At 36.6% G+C, this 24,666-nt stretch overlaps 1 protein-coding gene across 3 annotated transcripts in view; it reads left to right on the plus strand.

Annotated features, from left to right (window-relative positions):
- The window catches only part of LOC150078504 (oxysterol-binding protein-related protein 9), a 607,385-nt gene that overhangs the window by 22,939 nt on the left and 559,780 nt on the right, over positions 1–24,666 (plus strand). For all 3 annotated transcript variants that reach the window (XM_090385178.1, XM_090385176.1, XM_090385177.1), the window contains exon 2: positions 14,885–14,935. In XM_090385178.1, coding sequence (XP_090241304.1) covers positions 14,885–14,935 — 51 coding nt within the window. The remainder of the gene's footprint in view (positions 1–14,884; positions 14,936–24,666) is intronic.

A 24,666-nucleotide genomic window follows, 5' to 3' on the forward strand; every position in this document is an offset into this window, starting at 1 on the left:
ATGAGTACAATAAGAAACTGTACAGGGAAATAGAGTGGGCCAGTAAATCAGAGAGTCTTATAATGGGGGATTTTAATTTCCCAGATATTGACTGGAATTTGGGGACTGGTCACTCACACACTAGCAAGGCTTTTGTGGATTTATTGGATGATTGTTTTCTACATCAGCATGTTCGAGAGGCAACTAGAGGGAGGAATACTCTTGATTTGATTATCAGCAGTGATTCTTCATGCATTAAGAATCTGCAGATAAATGAACCACTAGGTGGCAGTGATCACAGTGTGCTGAAGTGGGATTTACTCAAAGAGGTAACTACCATAAGGGGTAAAGGGAAGGGTTATTGCTTTCGTAAAGGCGACTACGATGGACTGAGACAGTATTTAAATTCTATACAGTGGGACTAACTGATGATTGTTACCAACAGCAAATGCAAAATGGGAAGCATTCAAAGAACTTATCTTGGAAGCTACTAGGCTTTACATACCAACTAAGAAATATCATTCACGGTTTAGGCCTAAATGGATGTCAGTTGAACTGATGAGGCATATGGCAGAGAAGAAACATGCATGGGATACATACAAATAAATACATGACACAGAAGCCTATGATAGATACAAGTTGATCTGTAACCAAGTTACAAAGGAGGTTAGGCAGGCGAAGGCAGATTACGAGAAATCTTTGGCAAGGGATGCAAAGAAAAACAGCAAAGAGTTCTTTACTTATGTAAACTCTAGAAGGAAGGGGATGAATCAGATTGGTCCACTTGATATCGATGGGTCAACTGTTGATGATCCTGCTTAGGTAGCTAACAAACTAAATGAATATTTTGCATCGAAATTCACACATGAGGAGTTATTTAGCGAGGGGAAAGCCAGAGGTGTATTCAACTCTAGCATTAAGCTAGAGAATCTTGTAATAACTGAGAGTAAAGTGTAGGAGAAATTGTTGAAGATAAACACAAGAAAGGCACCCGGGGTGGATGGGATCTATCCAGTTATATTAAAGGAGGCAGCAGAGGAAGTAAGAAAACCCTTAGCCATAATTATGAGAGCTTCCTTGGACTCGGGGGAGGTACCCACAGACTGGAGATGTGCAAATGTGACCCCAATTCACAAAGGAGGATCAAAGGCTGACACAAGTAATTATAGACCAGTGAGTTTAACTTCTGTTCCAGGAAAATTAATGGAGGCACTAGTTAAAGAAGCACTGCAGGATCATTTAGACAAGACTTCAGTTATAGCTTGGACACAGCATGGTTTTGTTAAGGGGAAGTCTTGCCTGACCAATTTGATTGGATACTATGATGCAGTCACAAAGGAACTGGATGCAGGGAATAACTTTGATATTATATACTTGGATCTTAGAAAGGCTTTTGATACTGTTGCACATGGAAGACTGCTGCACAAATTGGAGCAGTGTGACATTGGAGGCAAATTGCTGGTGTGGATAAAGGGGTGGCTGAGGGGGAGAAGACAGAGAGTGGTAATCAATGGACACTGCTCGTCGTGGACTAATGTTATTAGTGGAGTCCCTCAGGGCTCAGGGCTCAGTGTTGGGTCCATTATTGTTTTCTGTATTCATAAATGATATTGATGATGGTATATCAAGCTTAATGTCGAAGTTTGCAGACGCGATACAAAGGTAGGCAGGGTTGTCAAGGACACTACTGACACTATGCTGCTGCAACAGGATCTGGAAAGGTTGAGCAGATGGGCTGAGAGGTGGCAAATGAAGTTTAACATTGACAAATGTAAAGTACTACACATGGGAAACAGCAACCTCAGAGCAACGTATCAACTCTGTGGTACTACACTGACAGTGGTAGAGAATGAAAGGGACCTGGGGGTGGTTGTGCAGGCAGATATGAAGTTCTCTGAGCAGTGCAGATGGGCTGCAAGAGTAGCTCATGGTGTATTGTCAATGATATATAGGAATTTTTCTAGCAGGGATAAGGAGGTGATTATTCCCTTATATAAGGCAATGGTCAAGCCACACCTAGAGTACTGTATACAGGTCTGGAGGCCTCATTTCAAGAAGGATGTAGAGCTGCTGGAATGAGTACAGAGAAGGGCAACAAGATTAGTGAATGGAACGAAGGGATGCTCTTACGAAGAAAGGCTTAAGTTTTGCAAATTACAGTGTCTGGAGACTAGGCACCAGCGAGGTGATCTGATAGAGGTGTATAAAGCCTTGAATGGTTTGAGCATGCTCAATGCTGATGGGATTCTTCCTCCCGCTCAGAAAAATCACCTGAGAGGGCATAAATTCAAATTGTGGAAAGACAGATGTAGGATAGACGTGCGGAAATTTGCCTTTAGCCAGCGGGTGGTTGGTTGGTGGAACAGACTTCCATCCCTTGTCGTGGAAGTTGATAGCCTAAATAAGTTTAAGGCTCAGCTGGACAGGTATTTTGAACGAACAGAGGGGTGAAGTGGAATTGGTGTTTTTTTTTTTTTTTTTTTTTTTTGGCTGATGCTGCATAAGCTTGCTTTCTTGCATCAAATGCCTCTACTAATGCTAAATCAGTGGTGAGCAAGTTTTGTTTTGACATAAATAAAAAAAAAATAGTATATTATTTATTTATCATTACTGACGTTACAGATTTTTCGCTGCTGCGAATTATTAATTTTTATGTATCCTTATATATATATGTATCGTGTCACTTATTAATTTATATGTATCCCATGCATTTTTCTTCTCTGTTACATGTCTCATTAGTTCATCTGACATCCATTTAGGCCTAAACCTTGAACAATATTTTTTAGTAGGTATGAAAAGCCTAGTAGCTTCCCATTTTGAATTTGATGTTGCTAACATCATCAGTTGGCCCCACCGTATAGAATTTAAAATCTGTCTCAGACCACTGTAGACACCTTTATGAAAGCAATAACCCTTCCCGTTTCCCCTAATGGTAGTTATCTCTTTGAGTAAATCTTACTTCAGCACACAGTGATCACTGCCACCTAGTTGTTCCTTTATCCGCAGATCAGTTAATGCATCAAGAAACACTACTGATAACCAGATCAAGATTATTACTCCCACTATTTGCCTCCCGAACATGCTGCTGTGGAAAACAGTCATCCAATAAATCCACAAAAGTCTTGCTAGTGACCAACCCACAAATTCCAGTTAATATCTGTTAAATTAAAATCCTCCATTATAAGGCAATCTGCTTTCCTGGCCCACTCTATTTCTCTGTACAGTTGTTTATTATACTAATCAGAGTCATTAGGCCTATAACACACTCCTTTCCTCAATTTTGCTTTCCCAGTGCTCATGTCACACCAAACTGACTCGACACTGCTCTGTACACCTATGTCGACTAGCTGTACTTCCTTGGATTTTGTGTTTCTTAACTAACATAACCCCATCTCTCTTCTTTTCCTGTCTGTTCTTCCTGTACACATTGTACTTTCCAAATTCAATTTCTGCATTCTTTATATCTGTGTTGACCATGTCTCTGATATCATAACAATACGGAGGTGCCTTTGATGGCACCTCCGTAGCCAGGTGGGAAGGAGCAGCAGTGCATAGCACACGCTTCTTGATTAGACCGGGGTTCGAGCCCGTCACCACCAAATACGGAGGATGCGGAAAGGTCAGGGAATGACCACCGCATATCCCAGAGCAATATGGCCTTAGTTGCTAATGCTCCTAAAAACCAAATAACAAACAAACAAACATCTGCCTTTGATGTTTTGACCAACACCTCAAATTCATCAAATTTATTTACCAAACTCCTAGCATTGGTGTACACCAAGTATACATGCACCTGTTCCTATTCTTAGCTACCCTAATACAGCTCATGTGTTTACTTGTTCCGTAATGACTTGCAACAGTCTCTGAAATCTCCCACACCTTGTTTTCCAGGCTGTTGCTCATTCCAGAAGCAGTGCAAGAATCACTTTCACCTCTACCAGGGGCTACTGTTAATCTATTAGTCCTTGTAATTCCCCCCCCCCTCCAAGCTAGCAGTTTTCCGAACCACCTAATACTGCCTCGATAGCATCAGCAAACATTCCTGCATGCGACACAGTTATTTAGGGTATGGGGAAGTGATTTGTAGGAAAAAAAAAAAAAAATAGTTCAAATTTCCTCCACCAGGGGTGAAATTGGCACTGTAAACATGAGATGGAATACTTAACTTAGGATTAGATTTTAATACAGAACTTAGAAATCTACAAATATTGTTCTATGTGCTTCCTTCACATGAGATTACATTCTGAAAACAGTGGACTGTGTGCAACACAATTGTGTAGCATCTCATTGGGGATGTTGATTACATGCTGTTTAATGCTTGCTTTCAAATCAGCAAGCATCTGTATGCCACCATGGTAAACTCTGTCTTTCAGGTATCCCCATAACTAGAAATCACTCGGATTGAAATCTGTTATTGGGCTGGTTAAACTGCGTAAATTCTCTAGAAATGATGCAATCATTTCTGAATGTTGAACTGAGCAGTTCCTTCACTTGTCGACCAATGTGGGGAGGGGTACCATCTTGTATGAACACTACAGTTTCCAAGCATTGCCTTTCTTGCAGAGCAGGAATAATGTGATCTCTTAGAAGGCACAGTACTGTGCACTAGTTACCATACACCTTACGGGGCCATGAGATGTAGACTCTTCAAAGAAAAATGGTCTGATTATAAACTCGCTCTGCATCCAGGCCATACTGTAACGTATGGACTCTGTAGTGGTCTTTCATGCACAGCAGATGGACGAGAAGTTCCCCATATTCAGCAGTTTTGTGCATTTACAGCTCCACGAAGAGTGAAATGTGCCTCATCAGACCACAAGATCATTCAAGCCATGTATTGTTAAGTTCCATACGAGCCAGAAATCATTGAACAAAGTCTATTCATTGTTGCTAATCACAAAACTTTAGTTCTTGCACTACGTGAATCTTGTACGGGAACCAGCGTAAAATTATTGAAGCATTTTATGTACAGTAGATCAAGGAAGGTTCACGTCTCTTGACACACCTCTGGCACTACTGACTGGTAGTGTTTCGCATTCTGACCTGGAGGCCATTGCAACTGCCACTTCATCCACTACCTCCGTTCCGATATGTGGTCGTCCCCTACCTGGAATTACACCTAATTCTCTGATTGCTTCAAATTTCTTTATTAGTTTTTGAAGCCCCACTGACATCAAAGGTCTTTTACGCAAACCTTTAATTTTCCAATATTCACGTAGTGCTGCATTAGCGTTACTTTTATTCTGGTAGAACTGGTTTACTAAAAGAGCACATCCCTTTTTTGTAAGAGCCATAATGGTTATTGACAGAGGTGTTGGCCTTTCTGCTTTTATCTAATAGGATGTCATTTGTGTAAGTAGCATGTCTTGAAGTAAATGACAATTTTTACATATGTGCGGTGCCATTTTCTCCTGGTGGCAGAAATTTGAACTAATTTTTTTTCTTCTACAAATCATTTCCCCCTACCCTAAATGACATACCCAACGACTTTCACAGCGCTAACTCTGTTTTGACACTAGGGTCTCCTGAATAGGGAAATTTATTTTATAACCACCTGGTATATTAGAGTAGATATTGATCAGTGCGTTACAACAGGTGTGTCTTTTATGTAGAAAAGATTTGACTTACTCTGTCATACCTCTACATATTACCTAGACAGTTGTGCAGAGCCCCCTAGTAAGAATTATGAAAATATTAACATGCTTATGTTTATATCACCATTTTGTTGTTATGTGAAATCAAAGCTACAGAACCAAATCTGTATTTATGATAGGTATTTTTATGAGATTTAAGTTTGATTTATATTTTGTCATTAAAAGTATTAGTTGTATTATAAGTAATACAATGTAAAATTGTTTAATATTTCACAAGAATATAATTATTTGTCAAACATATAGGTTAGTGCAAAAGCATTTTAACGTAACCATCTACCAAAGTAGTTAATTAATTAAATTGGCATCGTTTTGGTTATCTCATATTGTGAATGACTTCACAACGAGTTGCCACGGTATTGGGTATTGTACTACCTCGAATAAGTAACACTTCACCAGTGGAGAAGACTACTGTTATTTATTCTCAGCGGATACCACCACCCAGATGGGACTGTTTCAAATCTTGTTGGCTTCTCTTCGGTGGGTGGGCAGGTACCCTGGTGTTGCAATAGTGACAACCCAATTATGAAGTATAACTTCACAATATGAGAGATACCTGATGGTGTGCAGTGATATAGACCAGTGGTGCGCAAACTGTGGGGTGCGACCCCTAGAGGGGTCGTCGGATAAATGAAAGGTGTCGTGGAAATTTTTAAATAAATTTTTTTTCTTTTGTGCATATAGAAGCTATTGTTTTTTACTAAACCTGTTGTTAAAATTACTTTTTCAATACTGTATGTGTAGAAATCTTACTACTGGAACTAAGTCTGAGATACGATTGAATCCTACTGCTTCTACAATTTGCCTTAATTTGCTCACTGACCATGGACACAAAAAGCGGCTGACCGATGCAGCTTCTCAGTATATATTAATACTTCTCAGTACGATTCAACAACGAGTAGTACCGAGAAGTACAGCAGACTCTCGATTTACTGAGACACTTCAAGACTCCAAATAAAAAAATCAACCAGAAATAATAAAATCCAAGTAATAACTGGAATAGGTATAAACAGATGTTTTGCAAGTCGTAAATAAGCAACAAGAAGTGGCGTTATAAGTCGTCATTGGGAGATTAATGTGCCTATTATATTGCAACCTCGCTGTCTTCACACCCGCTGCTAAAAAAAAAAAAAAAAAAAAAAAAAAAAGACCAAATGTTTAGTTTGTTTTAGTGCATCGCGTCGATTGTTGTATTCTGTCGCACCGCAAAAAGACAAGTTTTGTTTTGTTATTTATGTCAGGAATGTCAATTTTTTTTATAGTAAATATATATGTATATATTTTTTTTGTTTAGAAATCACAAAAGTGATGGGTAAATGCAAAAGAGTTGCACTTTCAGTTAAACAAAGACTTGAAATTATTCATAAGTTTGAAAACGGTTCATCCATTAAATCTCTAATGAACCATTATAACGTTGGTGACCAAACTATATGCGACATTGTAAAAAAAATAAAGGATATTTTTTTACGTAGGTTGCTGAACATTTTTCAGTACAGTAAGTCCCTGACTTACGCAACTATGAATTTACGTAAATTTGTTTTCAGTGAATTTTTTTTATTTTTAGGATTCTAAAATTTAAAACAAATAAATAATAATAATAAGCAATCAATAACGGCGATCACGTCACACACAAATTGCACAAGTGAGATAGGAGTAACAAGCAAAAAAAGAGAAGATTCTTGCAATGATTTATGGTTTTTTTTTTATTTATATGACTGAAGATTTCAGTGAAGGGGACACACCTTAATAATGTAAAAATCCACAGAATTCCAGCTATCGGTATTATCGCAAATGCAATATGATCGAGTTTACTACCCGTTTATAATAGATTGGGCTAACAGAAATGCCCAATAAAACTGAAAGTGCAAATTGTTTTTATTGCTTTTTGTTCACCTCCAGAAATGTGCTTTAGTAAAATGTGAGCTCGTGCGGGGCGATAATAGTGAGCTTTTGTCTTAACCCTGTGAAGTTCCTTACAGAAAATTTCATTTTGACCGTTATGATGGTGCCGACTAAGAGAATAAGTGACAGTGACAACGATACTAGTAAATCTACCAAGAAAAGGAAAGCGATCGATTTGGATCAGAAAATTAAACCAATAAGAATGCATGAAAATGGTCAAACATTAACAAGTATCGCGCTGAATTCAGATATTGTCAATAATAATATAATAGCAATATGTTACTAGTCATTCCCGAGTTACGTAAAACTCGACGAAGTAAGAAGTCCTGGAACATATCTCTTATGTATGTCGGGGACTTCTGTATTTTTGGATTAATCGGGAAATCGATTATCCGGGATTTGTTTTTTACCATATATCCCAGAAAATCGAGAGTCTACTGTACTGTTCAATTAATCCCTTTGCTGTAATCCCTTTAGCTCTTAATTCATGCTTACTATGCTACAGCACAAATTCTCAAATTGCCTAAAGGCCAGAGGTGCGAATATGCGGTAGCAGTAAATATATATAGCAAGTGTGTTGCACGCATGCTTTATTCTGCTTCGTTATTCATTGCTTTCATTCAACTTGGATGTGTTTTTCATTCTTCTGCTACTTTTTCTATTACATGTTTCATTATTATTATTGTTGTTGTTTTTAAGAAGAAAAAAATACATATTTTACCATGGACAACTGGGTAATCAGAACAAAAAGGCCGAGGAGTGACGACAATATTATTTCTACAGGTACTTCAGAAGCTAATATGGTAAGATATATTATATCATGCGAAAATTTGGACACTAACGTTATTTCAAGTGAAGTGCAATCATCAATTTCTGGTAGAGAGCCATCATATTCCAAATCAAAAGGAATGAAAAAGAATAGAAAATATCAAGAGGAATTTATGAAGTACGGCTTCTCCTACAGTGTTGTTGATGATGAGCAATGTCCTTTGTGCATAATATGCTACGAAAAACTGCCTAACGAACGCATGAAACGTGTTAAATTAAAAAGACACTTGCATACGAAACATTCAGAGCCAATAAAAAAAACTGAATCCTTTTTCAAAAGCCATGCCAACGCCATACAAGGTCTGAAATCTTTCATGAAGAAACATATGGCAGTTCCTTCTAAAGCTTTAAGAGCATCGTTAGAAGTTTCATATTTAATAGGAAAAAATTTGAAATCATATACTATTGCTGAATCCCTTGTTCTCCCTGCTGCAATAAAAATGATTTCAATTATGCATGGAGAAAAGTACATCAATGATTTAAAAACCATTCCTCTGTCCAGAGACAGTCTTGCGGCGTATTGCAGTTATTGCAGACAACATAAAATTCAATTTATTAAATCGATTGAGAGAAAGTCCAATTTTTGCAATGCAGTTAGATGAATCCACAGATATTTCAAACCTTGCTCAACTAATTGTATATGTCAGTTACTGCTATGAAGGAGATATTTTGGAGGATTTTCTATTTTGCAAAGCTTTGGAAGGAAGAACGATGGGCGAGAATATTTTTGATGTTATAAATATTTTCTTTCAAACAAATAATCTGATGTGGAAGAACTGTGTTGCGATTTGTACTGATGGTGTGGCTGCATTAACAGGAGAAAATAAAGGCTTAAAGGAAGTTGCTCCAAATACAGTTTTTAATCATTGCATTATACATAGGGAAGCATTAGTAGTGAAGGAAATGCAAACTGATTTGTATGAAGTTTTTAAAGATGCAGTAAGTGTGATCAACTTCATTAAAAGTAGAAGCTTAAATAGCAAACTTTTCACTATACTTTGTAATGAAATGGGATCCGCTTATAAAACGCTTCTTTTATATACGAAAGTGAAGTGGTTGTCCAGTGGTAAAGTGTTGCGACGTCTTTTTGACCTCAAACATGAAGTTTTATTGTTTTTATCAGATACAAATCAGAACCTTGCCCAATTGTTTACAAATAAAAAATGGCTTGGAAAACTTAATTACCTTGTTGATATTTGAAAAACTTAATGATTTAAATTTAAGTCTTCAAGGACAGGGAACAAATATATTAATACTCAGTGATAAAATAGAAGCTTTCAAAAAGAAGCTTAATCTTTGGAAAACTGAATTTGAGTGTAATAACATTGAAATGTTCCCATGTTTTTTTGATTTTGTTAATAGCAGTAATATTGACATTTTACAATTTAGAGATATCATTGCCACTCACCTGACAATGCTAATTAAGAATTTTTCCAAACGATTTCATGCTTCTCCAGAAAAAAAGTTGTATTGGATTCGTGATCCCTTTGCTTTTGATATTTCTTCATGCCCTGAAATTACTATTGAGCAAAAGGAAGATCTTATTGGCCTGTCGTGTGATGAAGCATTATGTGCTCGTTTCAACATTACAACTTGTGAAAAATTTTGGCTTTCTCTTCGAGACTGAGTATCCAGAATTATCAAAAATGGCGATACAAACATTGCTATCTTTCGGGTCTACATATTTATGTGAGGTTTGTTTCTCAAAATTAACAGCTATAAAAACAAAACAGCGTTCCAGACTTGATCTAGAAGATGACATGAGATTATCAATTTCAAATATTGAGCCAAATATGGTCCAAATATTATCTGTTATTCAGGCTCAACCTTCTCATTAATTGTTTTGTTTTGTTATTGTTAATTTTTTATTGTTTTGCTATTCATTTTTTTATTGTTTTGTTTTGTAATTTTCATTTTTTATTGTTCTTATTTCTTATTCTTCAATTTTAATTGAAGAATAAGAATTTAATTTGTTGTTTTTACTGTATTCAATTAAACAAATATTTTAATGTGTAAATTAAAAAGAAAGAAATGTTTTATTCCTTTCTCGGTACTCGAATAAAATTGTCTACTCTATAATTTATAAAATGCTATTTTTTCTCTAAAAATCTGGTCATCCCACTTCTGTATTTACATGGGGAGGCTGCGTCAATTTTATATTTTATAAAAGGGGTCGCGAGGAAAATAAGTTTGCGTGCCACTGATATAGACTATAAAATATTTAAGGGATGCTGTAAAATTCTGTGCAACACCCACGGTTTCATAGGTGTTGCGCAGAATTTCCCTCATAGCTTGCCACCTTAATATTTAAGGTGGCAAGCTACAAGGTAGAATGACTAACTTATAGGTTAGTGCAAAAGCATCATTTTATCAGGCATCTCTCATATTGTGAAGTTATACTTCATAACTGGGTTGTCACTATTGCAACACCAGCTCACCCACCGAAAAGAAGCCAACAAGCTTTGAAATGGTGCCGTCTGGGTGGTGGTATCCACTGAGAATAAATAACAGTAGTCTTCTCCACTGGTGAAGTGTTACTTATTCGAGATAGTACAATACCATGGCAACTCATTGCGAAGGCATTCACAATATGAGATATAATCAAAATGAGGCCAATTTAATTAATTAATTTAACTACTTTGGTAGATGGCTATGTTAATATGATGCTTTTGCACTAATCTATATGTTAGTCATTCTACCTTGTAGCTTGAGGCCTTTTCCCTTAAATATTTTATTTGTCAAGTGTAATTTTTGTTCTTTGTTACTTTAATTAAATTGTGGGCCACCTTTTAAAGCTAAGAGGGCCTCATGCAGTCTACAGGCCATGTTTTTCTCATCACTGATTTAAATTTATCTGGCAGTAGTATCATCCCTTTTGTAACACAAGTGATATTGATCCCCTGGTAGGTCCTAGGTTTTAACTTTAATATTTGGAAAAAGTATTTGGTTTTTTGAATTGTTTTTAGCTTGACATTTTACAGTAGTTGCAATGCTTATTAATTTCAGCTAATTTTTTTAATCATTATTGAAAATTTTGCCACTAAAATACTCACTAGTTTAATAAAATAAAAAGTTGATTAATTATTTAAATTTTTAGAAAAATTTTCATAACATTTTATCTCTATAATTTAAGTCTTTTAGTTAAGAAATGGAAGAATTACCTCTATGATGTCTTGTAGAACACTTTAGTGCTGATACTCTCCATTGTTGGATAACTATACAAATAGTTTGCACATATTCCCCACCCTCGTAGACAAAATCAATGACCACGGAATCAGATACTCGTGGACCTCAAGCCCGACCCCAAAATGCATTGAAACACCAACCCTAATCTTTGAGTGAGAGAATACAATACGTTCTTATTTTAAAAACAATTTAAATGCTTTTAAACCAAATAAATAATGAATCCATACTTTTAACACTTTAAAAACTAATATTAAAACATAAAAAACATTAAGACTCCTCTGAAACGTTAAGAAACTAAAGAATTTTGTTACTTCCCTGAAGCCGAAGGGGCTTTTCAACCAGGGTCACAATCACAGGAAAGTGAAACCGTGGGTGTTGCACAGAATTTTATAGCATGGAGATTAGTTGCAATCCTGGCACATATGCATGGATCATGAATCTGAGATGGGGTAGGGGCGACGTACATTGACTGAATTTTGATGTAATTTAATTTCAAGAGTCTCTGAAAGTCTCTTCATTGTGGCCTTCGCTGATTGCATGGAATGCGAGTTCCGAAGCCGAGGAGCGGGATGAAAGGACAGATGTTGAATGTTGTCTCATTCTCATATTGAGTGTACGAGTCGATTCCTAGTATGAGGAGTTGCAATCCTTGTAAGATACATTGTAGACTAAATCATTTAATTGGAATGTGGAAAGGATTGGACTTCGTGGTTTTTAAGGGCAGCATGTAGTTTTGTTGTGGGTTCGGCTATTATTTTGCATTGTGTCTTTGAAAATACTATTTAGTCGTTTGAACCATTGTGTCAATATCATTATTAGCTATATGGTGCAAGGAAGCCTGAGGCTTATGCTGCACCAGCTAAAAAAAAAAAAAAATTCCCAAGTTACCCTGTCAGAGAGAGTCAAAAGGGAATCATCAAGAAAGAGGAGAATGATGATATCCAGCTCAGGATCCTGGGTGTGCCAAGCCCATACTCGCCAGATGCGAGCCCCTGAGGTTATATACAGTAAAGCAGTAAAATATTTTTTTTATGTTGTTATTGTTGATAACTGGAGAGGTATTATGTAATCTGTTTTTTGCTTGTAACCTCATTTCGTTTATAATAGGTAGGGGGGTAACCTCTATTTTGAAATCTGTTTCTTAGTGGTTTTTTTTTTTTTTTATTGGTAGTTGTAGGTGCATAGGCTTCTGTGGCCATAATGCACCTCCCAAGGTTTTTGCAGTACTTTGATCCAAGTCCGAGGCGGGAATCGAACCCGCGACCTTTGGGTTGCCAGGCAGGCACTTTACCCACCCAGCTAGCCCGGTCGGCCCTTAGTGTTTGTATTTCTGTGTTTAGGGCTGATTCAGATGTTGAGTATTTGTGGGCATTGAGAAATTGATTTAGGATACTGGATCTTTTATAGGTGAAGGGCTGGTAGCTATTGTAATGAAGAAGCATTCCAGTGTTGGTGGCCTTTCTGTATATTCTGAATTGAATATTGTTCATAACCTGTGAGGGTGAAATTTAAAAAAAAAAAAAAAAATGTAATGATTTTGTTTCAGTATTTTCAGATTCTAGTGTAAAGCTTAATCTTGCATGCATATTATTAAAGTTCTGTAGAATGTCCTGTATGGTCCCCGCATCTGTGATCAAAATTCAGTCAATGTTTGTTGCCCATACCTCATCTCAGATTCATGGTCCTTCACATGCATGTACCAGGATTGCAACTAATCTCCATGCTATAAAATTCCATCACAACACCCATGGTTTCACTTTTCTGTGATCATGACACAGAAAAGTGAAAACTGGTAGAAAAGCCCCGTCTGCCTCAGGGAAGTAACAAAATTCTTTAGTTTCTTAATGTTTCAGAGGAGTCTTAATGTTTTTTATGTTTTAATATTAGTTTTTAAAGTGTTAAAAGCATGGATTCATTATTTATTTGGTTTCAAAGCATTTAAATTGTTTTTAAAATACGGACGTATTGTATTTTCTCACTCAAAGATTAGGGTTGGTGATTCAATGTATTTTAGGATTTGGCTTGGGGTCCGCAAGTATACGATTCCATGGTGCATTGGGTCATTGATTTTGTCTGCGAGGGTGTGGAATACATGTAAACTATTTGTATAGTTATCCAACAACGGAGCGTATCGGCACAAGTGTTCTACAAGACATAGAGGTAATTCCTCCATTTCTTTACTAATTGATTTATAATGTAGAATATATTGTGCTCTTGCTGCTCTGTTATCTATTAATTAAATAATTTAAGTCTGTAGAGACATTAATTGCACAAAACTCGGACATTTTTTAACACAGCATGCCAATGTTTATGAAAATCCTCTAAAATGAAAGTATTTCAATGAAAATATAATAATAAATTTATATTAATTCTGCTTCTGTATGTGACAAATATTATAGCATGAAATAGTATGAAATCATTCATATAATTTTTGTCCAAGGTTCTTGTGACATTTACTGCATAAAATCACACCCTATGGCTGAAATACAAAAACAATAGTAATACATCGCTTTGTGTGCCCATCTTTTATCATGATCATTTTAATATTTCTTATGGACAGCCTTCACCTGTTGCCACTTGCAAATTGATGCCCTCTAAATTCATTAGGGAAAAAAAATCACTGTGGTCCAGCATATGGTACTTTAGCAGATATCATACATGGCACGCAAGTCATCCAACTTGTCAGTCCTTCTCCTCTCTCTTCATAGAATTATAAAGTGTAATGATTTATGGCTTTTATTCCTTCCCCCCCTCATGTTCAAGCATCAGTCTTACTGCCATGATACATGAGTCAGAATAATGTAGGATACTTTGTGACGCCTTCTTGGAATGAAATATACTAGAGTTAGTTGATTTACTGTTTGTGGCCAGAATTTCTCTTATTTTCCCTGATAATTCTCACATAGGCAAGTGATGAACTCTGAGAAGCCTTTTGGATAGTGAAAAATATGGCATTGTGAAGAAAAGCTATGTTTTGCTACACAATGAATTGTATTTTGCTGGGCACATGAGTAAGATAAATGATATGAACTGTTCTTGCAGGACCACTCAACTTTTGTGAATTGAAAAATAATATAAATGGATCAAAAAAATGCAGCACATATACAAAGGCTAAAGACACTTATTAGGAAGGTACAGTAAGAATCAACTACTAATACCAAACCAGTGAGTTATAAAGATTAAAGTATTTTCCTGCTGGCCCTGTCATTGGGATGCAGTACTACAGCTGGGTTAAAAACTTTTTGCATTATTATTTATTTATTTATTTTTTTATTACTACATTTTTTTTCCAGTCCTTATCTTAAACTTCTATTGTTTAAATTTTTGGTTTTTCTCAGTCCAAAGAAAAAATGATGCGAGGTGCCAGAAGAGGATGTGTCAGGCTAAAAGTAAGAAAATATTTGTATACTATGTAATTAAAATGTGTTAATTGCATTTTTTCTTTGTTTAAAACTTTCCAGTTCAGTAAAGAAAACAAGAAATTTCCAATAGAAAGTTTTTTTTTTTTTTTTTTTTTTTACCAGTCTGAAGTTTGTAGTAGTAGTGGTGGCATGTGATGCAAGAGTGCAAGTGTATGAGCATATGCCGCATCAGCCAAAAAAAAAAATTATCAGAGTAGTAAAAGTTATAACATTGTAAGAAAATTTAATTGTACACATGGAAATTTTAGCAGTACTTTGAGAGAAAAAAAAAAAAAGACACTGCTTTCTATTATCGAAAAGTATTGCATTTCAAGATATTTTTAAAAAAGTGTTAATAAATACAAATTGTAATACCACTATGATCAAAACTAAACAGCAGAATATAAAAATACTAAAAATTTAAGTGTAGATAAGTGTTAAAAAAAAAAAGTACAGTGGATCCCTGCTTTAAGATTGGTTCACCATACTATCAAATCACTTTACGATGAACTCTCCCTAATAAAATACCATTCACTTTACGATATGTGGTTAGTGCCAGTCATTGTGATTACGTTTGCAATTTGAATTTTAATTCTAATAAACGGTGATTCTAATAAGCGAGATTGGAGCAATATTATCCACAGGCTATAAAAGTAAAGATCACAAATTTACACTCTATTATATTACCAATTAACAAAATTAAATGATACGTGAAAATCAGAAGAATGTTTTCCACTGGTTAGCAAAATAAAAATAAATTTACGTTATGTACATAGCTTAATTAATATGAACCATAATATGTACATGCTACCTAGTTGATATTTCTGTTCACTGACATTTCTTTAGGTGGGGGAGGGCTTTTAAAATTTAAAATAGCAAAAAAGATAAGCAATCAATAACAAAGAACACGGCACACACAAATTGCAACTAACACGATATGTGCAAGTGAGATACAGAGTAACAAGTTTACGAAGCTTAAAAAATAGAAATGAAGAGAAGATTCTGCAAATTTATTCATGTTTTTTTTATATGATTGAAGATTTCATGGAAGGGGAAACACATTTCACCATAATAATGTAAAAACCCACAATACAAAGGGTACTAGGAAAGTTTTGCAATATGACGCAACAATGAATCACAGGAAGCTGCTTGTTGCTGCATGTCGAGACATGTTCATACGTGCATAGTAGCCGCCGCGCCAAGTCGATGGGCTCAGTTATTCATTAGTAGTGAGAGTGTAAAGTGCTTGCGATGGCATCGTGGTCACGAAATGAGATAAGGACAGTTTTGCGGTATAATTTTGTGCGTGGTTTAACCATAGACCAGTGCTTAGAAGAAATGACTCTTGCACTAGATGATGATTGTCCACATCGTACAACGATATTCAGGTGGTATAGAGAATTCCAAAGGGGAAATTTCACTCTGGAGGATTCTGAGAGGCCGGGAAGGCCACGAACGTCAGTTACAGAGGAAAACGTTACTGCTGTGAGGAAAATGCTTGACGAAAACAGGTGAGTGACCTACCAACAGATAGAGGATACTTTGGGCCTAAATGCACCAGCAATTCGTTCGATTCTGCAAGATCATTTGCACGTGAAGAAACTTTGTTCTCTCTGGGTGCCGCATCAACTGACTGAAGAGCAGATGACACGACGTGTGACTTGGTGCCGGGAGATGTTAAAAAAGTTGGATAAGGAACAATCTCGGTATGTGAACAACATCATGACATCGTGACAGGTGACGAGACTTGGCTGTACTATTACGATCTGCCGACCAAGGCTCAAAACAAAGTTTGGGTCTTTGATGATGACGACACACCCGTAACTGTCAGAAAATCACGATCTGTAAAGAAGAAAATGATAGCTGTATTTTTCAAATCGAGTGGAATTGTGGAACGTGTCGTTTTGGACACGCAGAGAAGACAGTCACAGCTAAGTGGTATACTGAACAATGGCTGCCTAAAGTCATTGGATCTATGAAGAACCTGCGGCCAAAGTCAAGAATGGACACCTGGTACCTCCATCACGAAAATGCTCCAGCTCACCGTGCCAAAGCCTGCACCGAATATTTGACCACGACAGGACTGAAACTTCTCGAGCACCCTCCCTACAGTTCAGACCTTGCTCCCTGTGACTTTGCACTGTTCCCGCATGTGAAAATGAAGCTAAAAGGGAGGCGGTTTTCCAGTGATGAGGACCTTCTACGGGCTTGGGACAACGAGTGTGCTTTACTCCCTAGTGAAACTTGGCAGAACTGGTTTAAAGATTGGTTTCGGAGGATGGAGAGGTGTATTGAATGTAGAGGAAATTACTTTGAAAAAATTAAATAAACAAAGCTGTATTGCAAAACTTTCCTAGTACCCTTTGTATTCCAGCTATCAGTATTATCACAAATGCAATAAGATCGAGTTTACTACCTGTTTATGGTAGATTGCACTAACAGAAAAGCCTAATAAACCAGAAACTGCAAATTGTTTTTATGGTAGTGACTTCCAGAAATGTTCTTTAGAAAAATATCACAAAAGCATTCAAAATTGATTCTTATAACTGAACATATAACAATGAAAGTATAGTGCATTTTAATGATTTGAATTGGTTTTTTGAAATTAAAGCTGCTGATTCCACTAACCAGTGATCATGTTAACTGGCGCCTACTTATTTCACTTTACGATTTGATGGGCTTATGATTGTCTCCGACCAGACCGTGTGGCCTTTTCTCTCAGCCAATAGCAGCATTTGTAAACATGTTGTTTGCATGTTTTGTTTTTGCATCCTTTAGTTGAAATGATGTTTTTGTGTTGTGCTTTAATCAGTTTATTAGTTTTCATCAATATATACAATTTCCATTATAAAAATCACCTTTTAGAAAGATAAATAGCTTAGTTATATAGCGAAAATTTCAGCTTCTAAGGTCTTGGAACAAATTACCAAAAAACGGTGTGTTTTTGGGTTCACGTTACATTATTTTCATGATACAGTGGTGTCTCTGGAACGGGTTAATATCGTAAAGTGGGGGTCCACTGTATATAATAAAAGAATCTCTATAAGAAAAGTTTCTTTATAAAGTATACTAGAACCTCAGTATGCAGGGTTAAAATTTTGCCCTATACATTTTCCCCAATATAACCCAAATGTAATGTGGGCATTGGTGATATCTTTATAAAATTTCCCTAGTTTTTTCAAATTTTTATTATGAATATGTGATGACCTAAACAAATGATTTTTGTTGTACGCAATTTCATTTTGGCATGTGTATGGGTTAATTTTCATATTTCAAGATGCCGCTCCTCTCACTCATTCCACAGGAGATGGCTAAGTGGAAATAACGAATGCATATCATTTTATTATCAGAAAACTTGTGTAAATTGTGTTAGCTATAGAAAAAATACCTTTTTTTATTATTTTTTCTTTTATTGCCACCAAAAGAAAAAGGTAAATTTATTTTTTATTTTTAAGAAACAAGGATATGAAATTTTATTATCATCTCTATTAGTGGCATGGATCAGCTTTTTCTGTGTCCCATCTCATGTTGCACAGTAAAATGATTTATTTGCTCTTAAGTTTCATTTTTAGCTGTTTGAAATGAAATACACGGGGTCCTTGTTATTCAAGGATAATTGGTTCCAGAAAATTCCACTTAAAATGGGCACTAAATTTTCATAATGTGCATTATGTACTTGTACATAGTAAAAAATGGATTGAAGGAACTGAAAAATGAGAACTATTTTATTAGACATTTTTTATTATAATATGTTGAACAATGTAAGGTTAAGTAAAGTTTATTGAAGTTACACTATTTTTCAGTTTTATGATATCGATTACTCGTTCTCCACTTCTTTTACAACATATAACTTCTAATTTAACATCTAAACCATAACTTTTGCTTTGTCTTTTTTTTTCGTGATATTTTATCATCAGTACTTTGTTTTGAATGTTAATTTTTATTTTTAATGAAAATAAGAAAACTAAGAATTGACAATGTAAAAATTATCAAAAATATCAGACACGTCTACTACAAGCAACAGTAAACGAGAAACTGACTGAAGGTAGAGGGAGTAGAGTCAACAGGATGCTTGTAGGAAGAGTGGGACAGAAATAGTGATGCGTAGTTAGGGTGTTTCAACAAAAGTCAGAACAAAGCACATAGATACTATTATATTTTTTATGTTTTCATATTTTTTTATGTATTATTTGCAACCTCATAACTGCGGGACTCTGATACCGGGGACCCACCCGTATTTGCACATGTTTGTCATAGTTGTTCTGAGAGCATGGGGGGGGGGAGATTAATTGCTGTGTGACACTGTAGCTGTTTTGCCGATTCTGTGTCACAGTCTGTGTTGAAAAACCAAGAAGAACAGTGCCCATTGATAACAACTGTTTCCTTTTTCCCCACTCAGCCTTTCTTTTATCCATAGCGGTTATTGCCCTTCAGATCACAACTTGGTGATGGTCTCTTCTCCAATGGAGCCTTTCTCTTGTGGACATTCTTAACCTTGCGTTGTTTTGCATTACAAGAATGTAAAATATGACGATCTGTGAGATTTCTTTTCCTTGGTCAGATTGCTCTTTCAAATCTTCTGATACAAAACATTTTCTCAGATCATGTGAGTGAAATTATCCTTGTAGGGATGAAATCCTTTATTACAGGCCCCACCTTAAAATCTCATTCTATATGTAAATCTTGGTTTTCTAATGTGCTTAGGTATTCAAGAGAAGAATGTTGCATATTGTAACTGGCTTGTATCCAAATCTCCAGGTTCATTTTCTGCCTACACCAAAGCTTGCAACAATTGTAAAGCAGTTATTAATCAATCCAAACTAGATTTCGAACAGGCTAAGAGTAGAAAACTTGCTTCTTATCTTAATTGATAGTTGAGCATGCTGGTCTCTTGCCAAAGCTATTGGCTGCCACTTTTGCCCATCTCTGTTTCCACCTTGTTCAAAACCAGATGGTTCTATTGCCACTTCCGCCAAAAGATAAATTTGACCTGCTAGCAGCCTATTTTATTTCCAACTTGTATTGATGATCTTGGTAAACCTCCTCCCACCATTCCCAGTACGCTCCATTACCTCCTGTGGGGGCAATATGGCCTTAGTCGCTAATTCTCCAACAACAACAGCCTCTTGTAGCCTTCTGTCAAAAGAATGTGAGAAGAATTTTGAATAATTTCTTGGTGCTAAGAAAGTTCCAGGTACTGATGGTATTTCTTCACTTGTTCTTAAGGCGCCTCCGTGGGCAGGAGCAGCAGTGCGTAGCACACACTTCTTGATTAGACCGGGGTTCGAGCCCGTGAGCCACCAAATATATGGAGGATGCGGAAAGGTCAGGGAATGACCACCGCATATCCCCGGAGCAATATGGCCTTAGTTGCTAATGCTCCTAAAAACCAAATAATAACAACAACAACTTGTTCTTAAAACCCATGCTCCTGAACTCACTCCTGTTCTTTGTCACCTTTTTTCACTTTCTTATTTCAAAGATGTTTTCCATTCTGCTAGGAAATTTATTCCTATCTAGCGAGTTCCTAAAAAGGGTGACAAATTCCTCCCAGCCAATTATTGTCCCATTGCAATTACTTCTACTCTTTCTAAAGTAATGGAGAAATCAATTAATCGGCAACTCTTAAACTGTCTAGAAACCTTCCATCTGATCATCGATTGCCACTATGAATTTCACCAGCATTGATCTACTGGTGGTATTCTGGCTTATGTGACTCATCTATTTGTAAAATAATAAGAGGAGTTTACCTCAATATAGTACTTAGAACACTTCCGTATGATACTCTCCAGAAATTAAAATGAAAAAAATCGAAAACTTACATTAGAGTAAAAAATAAATAATTAAAAACCAATTTAACACAATGAAAAATCAATTTAACGCAATTAAAAATTAAAAGGAATCAAATGAAAATATTTAAAACGATTTTCCTTCCTGAAGCTGACAACGCTTTTCGACCGTATGTCGTGATCACAGGAATGAAAATTACCGATTAGGGTTGAACCTGAAACTTAAATAGTGATTGTCTTCGCGCATGTGTGTAAAGGTCCACGCATCGGAGATCAAATATGGCCGCCGAACATTAACAGAATTAATAGTCGTGTATAATTATGTTGAACATTAAGTATTTTGGCCTCGTTAAATAAAAAAGTATGTTTTTCGTTAATGGCATGAAAGGCTAATTCTGATGCTGCTGACCGAGAAGCACGAACTGAGGCTTCATGTTGATTTACATGAATATTTAGAGAAAATCGTGTCGAACCTTGGTAAGACGAGTCGCAGTCACCGCAAGAAATGTTGTATACCAGATCATTAATTTTTGTTGCGAATGCGGAAAGAACCGGAGTGATTGTTCAGTATAGTGTGTAATTTCCATATTGGCCTGGCCACAATTTTAAATTTGGTATGTTTAAAGAATCTGTTAAGCTGTTTGTGCCACTGTTCAAGTATGGGACAGAAATAAAGTATTTTTTGATATTACTGTTGTTGGTTGGTGTAGTATTTTGTATCCCATTCTTAGCCTGTACCCTAATTCAGTTTATTGTGGCAAGGGGATAACCCCTGTTTAAGAACCTGCTAGTTAATATTTGTATTTCTGAGCCCAAAGCAGATTCTATCATTGAATATTTATAGACATTTAGAAATTGATTAAAGATAATTGACCTTTTGTAGGTGAACGGGTGATAGCTATTATAATGTAGAAGCATACCGGTGTTTGTAGCTTTTCGATAGATGCTAAATTGAATTTTATTTGAGTCCCGAGTAAGCGTGAAATTTAGAAAGTTTAATGACTTTATATTCGTATCCTCCCTTTCCAATGTAAATTTGAGTCTAGAATGAATATTATTAAACGAATGTAAAATGTCTTGGACAGTACCTAAAATTTCCTTAATAGGTAGCTTCGTATAATTAATCGGTATCGAGTTTTTATTTAACATATCCCAAATAATATCTAATGTGTATTCAACGTTTACATTCGTATATAACGTATATAGCTACCTATTAAGGAAATTTTTCACTTAATTAAACTGTTAGTTGAGGCCAACTATACAACGATGGCAGATTGACGGTTGTCCTAAACAAAGAAGACTATCACAAAAAAAGCAATGGACCTTTTACAGAACAATAATACGTATAAAGTTACTCAGAGAAACCTGTTGGTTGGCCAGAGCGGCACGTTAATAAACTGGTACAGGATTGGTTAAAGGCAGAGAAGATTTCCAGGGAGACCTTTTGGTTCTTACATGCTACTGGATGTCAACTCCCTAGGTTTTATGGACTTCCAAAAACTCATAAGACAGAAGTCCCACTCAGACCTATTGTATCATTTACAGGAAGCCCCACATATGCTTTGTCAGGGTATTTGGCTAAATTGATTTCGCCTATAGTGGACCAGTCCAACTATGTCATAAAAGACAGTAAAGAATTTTGTGAAAGATTTGATTGTAAATGAAAACGAGAGCATGATTTCTTTTGATGTGGTGTCACTATTCACATGCATTCCAATTAAATATGGAATATATTGTGTTAGAAAATCTTTGAGTAATGATGTCTCTTTGGGTAATAGATCACTTTTAAATGTAGAGGATATTTGTTCTGGTGTTGGAACTTTGTCTGGCCAGCACCACTATGGTGTACCAAGGTGTTATGTACAAACAGGTTCACGGTACAGCCATGGGATCTCCTATTAGCGTCATCGTGGCCAATCTGGCCATGGAGGAGTTAGAGGACAGGGTTTTTAGTGGATGTCAGTTTCCCATAAAGAAATGGAAAAGGTATGTTGATGATACCTTCACCGTGGTCCAGAAGGGGAGAGAGGATGATGCACTCCATTGGCTTAATAAAGTAAAAAAGCAAAAGTGCAGCCATTATCAACCCACTGCAGGATGGAAGCCTCCTCAACAATTCATGCTGAGGGAAATGGACCATAATCTGCCACGCTGGTCCAGTGCGGGTTGGCAGATCGACCATATTCAGCAGTCAGGGCTTGAACCCTGGTCTACTCAAAGAGCGTATGCTACTGCATTCCTGCTCCTTCCCCCAATTTATACAATTTACCTCAGAGGTGGAGACAGGAGGTACCCTTCCTTTCTTGGATGTACTTGTCTCTAGGATAGGCCCTTGGCTCAAAACTTCTGTGTTAAAAAAACCTATGTGCAGAGACCAGTACACCCATTATAGTTCAGCACAAGCTGGGCAGCATAAGAATAGTGTAGTGAAAGCTCTATTAAATAGAGCAGGGTCACACTGCACTACCTCTGAGGACAGAGAATGTGAAATTAGACGAGTCACAGCAGACCTTAGAAAATGCGGATACCCCCAGAGGATCATAGACAGGTTTAGTAGAGGAATAAAGTCTAACCGTCAGGAACTGTTTGTTCCTGTGGCTACCGCTTACATTCCTTACTATCCGGGCGTTACTGAGCATCTTGCTAGAGTTTTGCGGGGTTATAAAACACGCTGTGTGCAGCTTTCCGGGTGGAGGTTGCACACAGTGTTGTCTCAGGTAAAAGACCCAATAGCAAAGGACCTGAGTAGTGGAGTAGTATACAGGATAAAATGCCCGGATTGTGGGGAATATTATGTGGGCGAGACAAAACGACGGCTCAAGGATCGTCTGGGGGAGCATGCAAATGCTATAAAAACCGCTGATTACAATAAGTTTGCAGTGGCTGAACATTTTTGGGAGAAGCAGCATCAAATCTCCCCAGAGGATGCGGTTATTGTGGATCGAGCGCATGGGTTCTGGAACCGTAAATGGCTCGAGAGCCTACAAATCTGTTCATCCGACCATAATATTATGAATAGGGACAGAGGTATGCGTATGCATCCTCTGTTTGAAACTATCATCCTAAGTACGGTTTTGCTTAACACGTTCCCGAGCTATTTCCGCTTCCAGTTCAGACCATGCACCGACTGCACCACGTGTATAAGTACCGTGAGCCTGTTATATGTGGACGTGCTGCAGGAAGTTTTGTTACTGCTGAGGAAGGAAGCCGATGCTTCCGTAAGCTCCAGAGATTTTTATCGCTTTTAATCCGATTTATTTTAGTGTATTTTATCTCAAGGATTTTATCATAGTTTTAATGTTTTTCACATGTATATAATTTAATTTAATATAATAGCAGTTTTTGTAAATATTTATTTTATTTTAATTTGTAAATATTTTAGTTACAGTAAATACTTATTCTTATGGTTGGTGTATGAGCTGATTTAATGCTAAAATATTGTTCCTGATTTCTCTTGGCATAAGTACCTTACCAATATTGCTTCCTCTGCATTAAAAAAACTGGGTTTTATCTTCTGCTTTCAGTGTTACTTTTCTTCTAAACAGCTGTTCACTCTGTACAAATCGGTCCTACCATGGAATATTATTCCCATATCTGGGGCGATGCCCTGAAAACCTTTCTTAGGCTTCTAGATTCCATTCAAAAAGAGGGCTGTTAGGTTTAATTAATGACTCATCTCTAACAGTCTCTCCACTCTCTGTCTCATTATCATTCTGTTTCTGCTGCATGCCTTTTCTATAGATTCTTCCATTGGCACTGTTCTTCTGAATTGGCTTCTATAATTCATGCTCTCTTCTCTATAGCAGTCGGTACACACACTGCAATCAGTTGCATCCTTTTACTGTTCAGTTTCAAACTACAGAACCAACTTCTCTCTACATCAGGTGGAAAAGACCTTCATTCAATTTTGTCAATAACATGAGGAAATTT

The sequence above is a fragment of the Mastigoproctus giganteus genome, chromosome 11 (genome assembly GCF_048544385.1).
Source record: "Mastigoproctus giganteus isolate SK-2022 chromosome 11, ASM4854438v1, whole genome shotgun sequence".
Lineage (NCBI taxonomy): Eukaryota > Metazoa > Arthropoda > Arachnida > Uropygi > Thelyphonidae > Mastigoproctus > Mastigoproctus giganteus.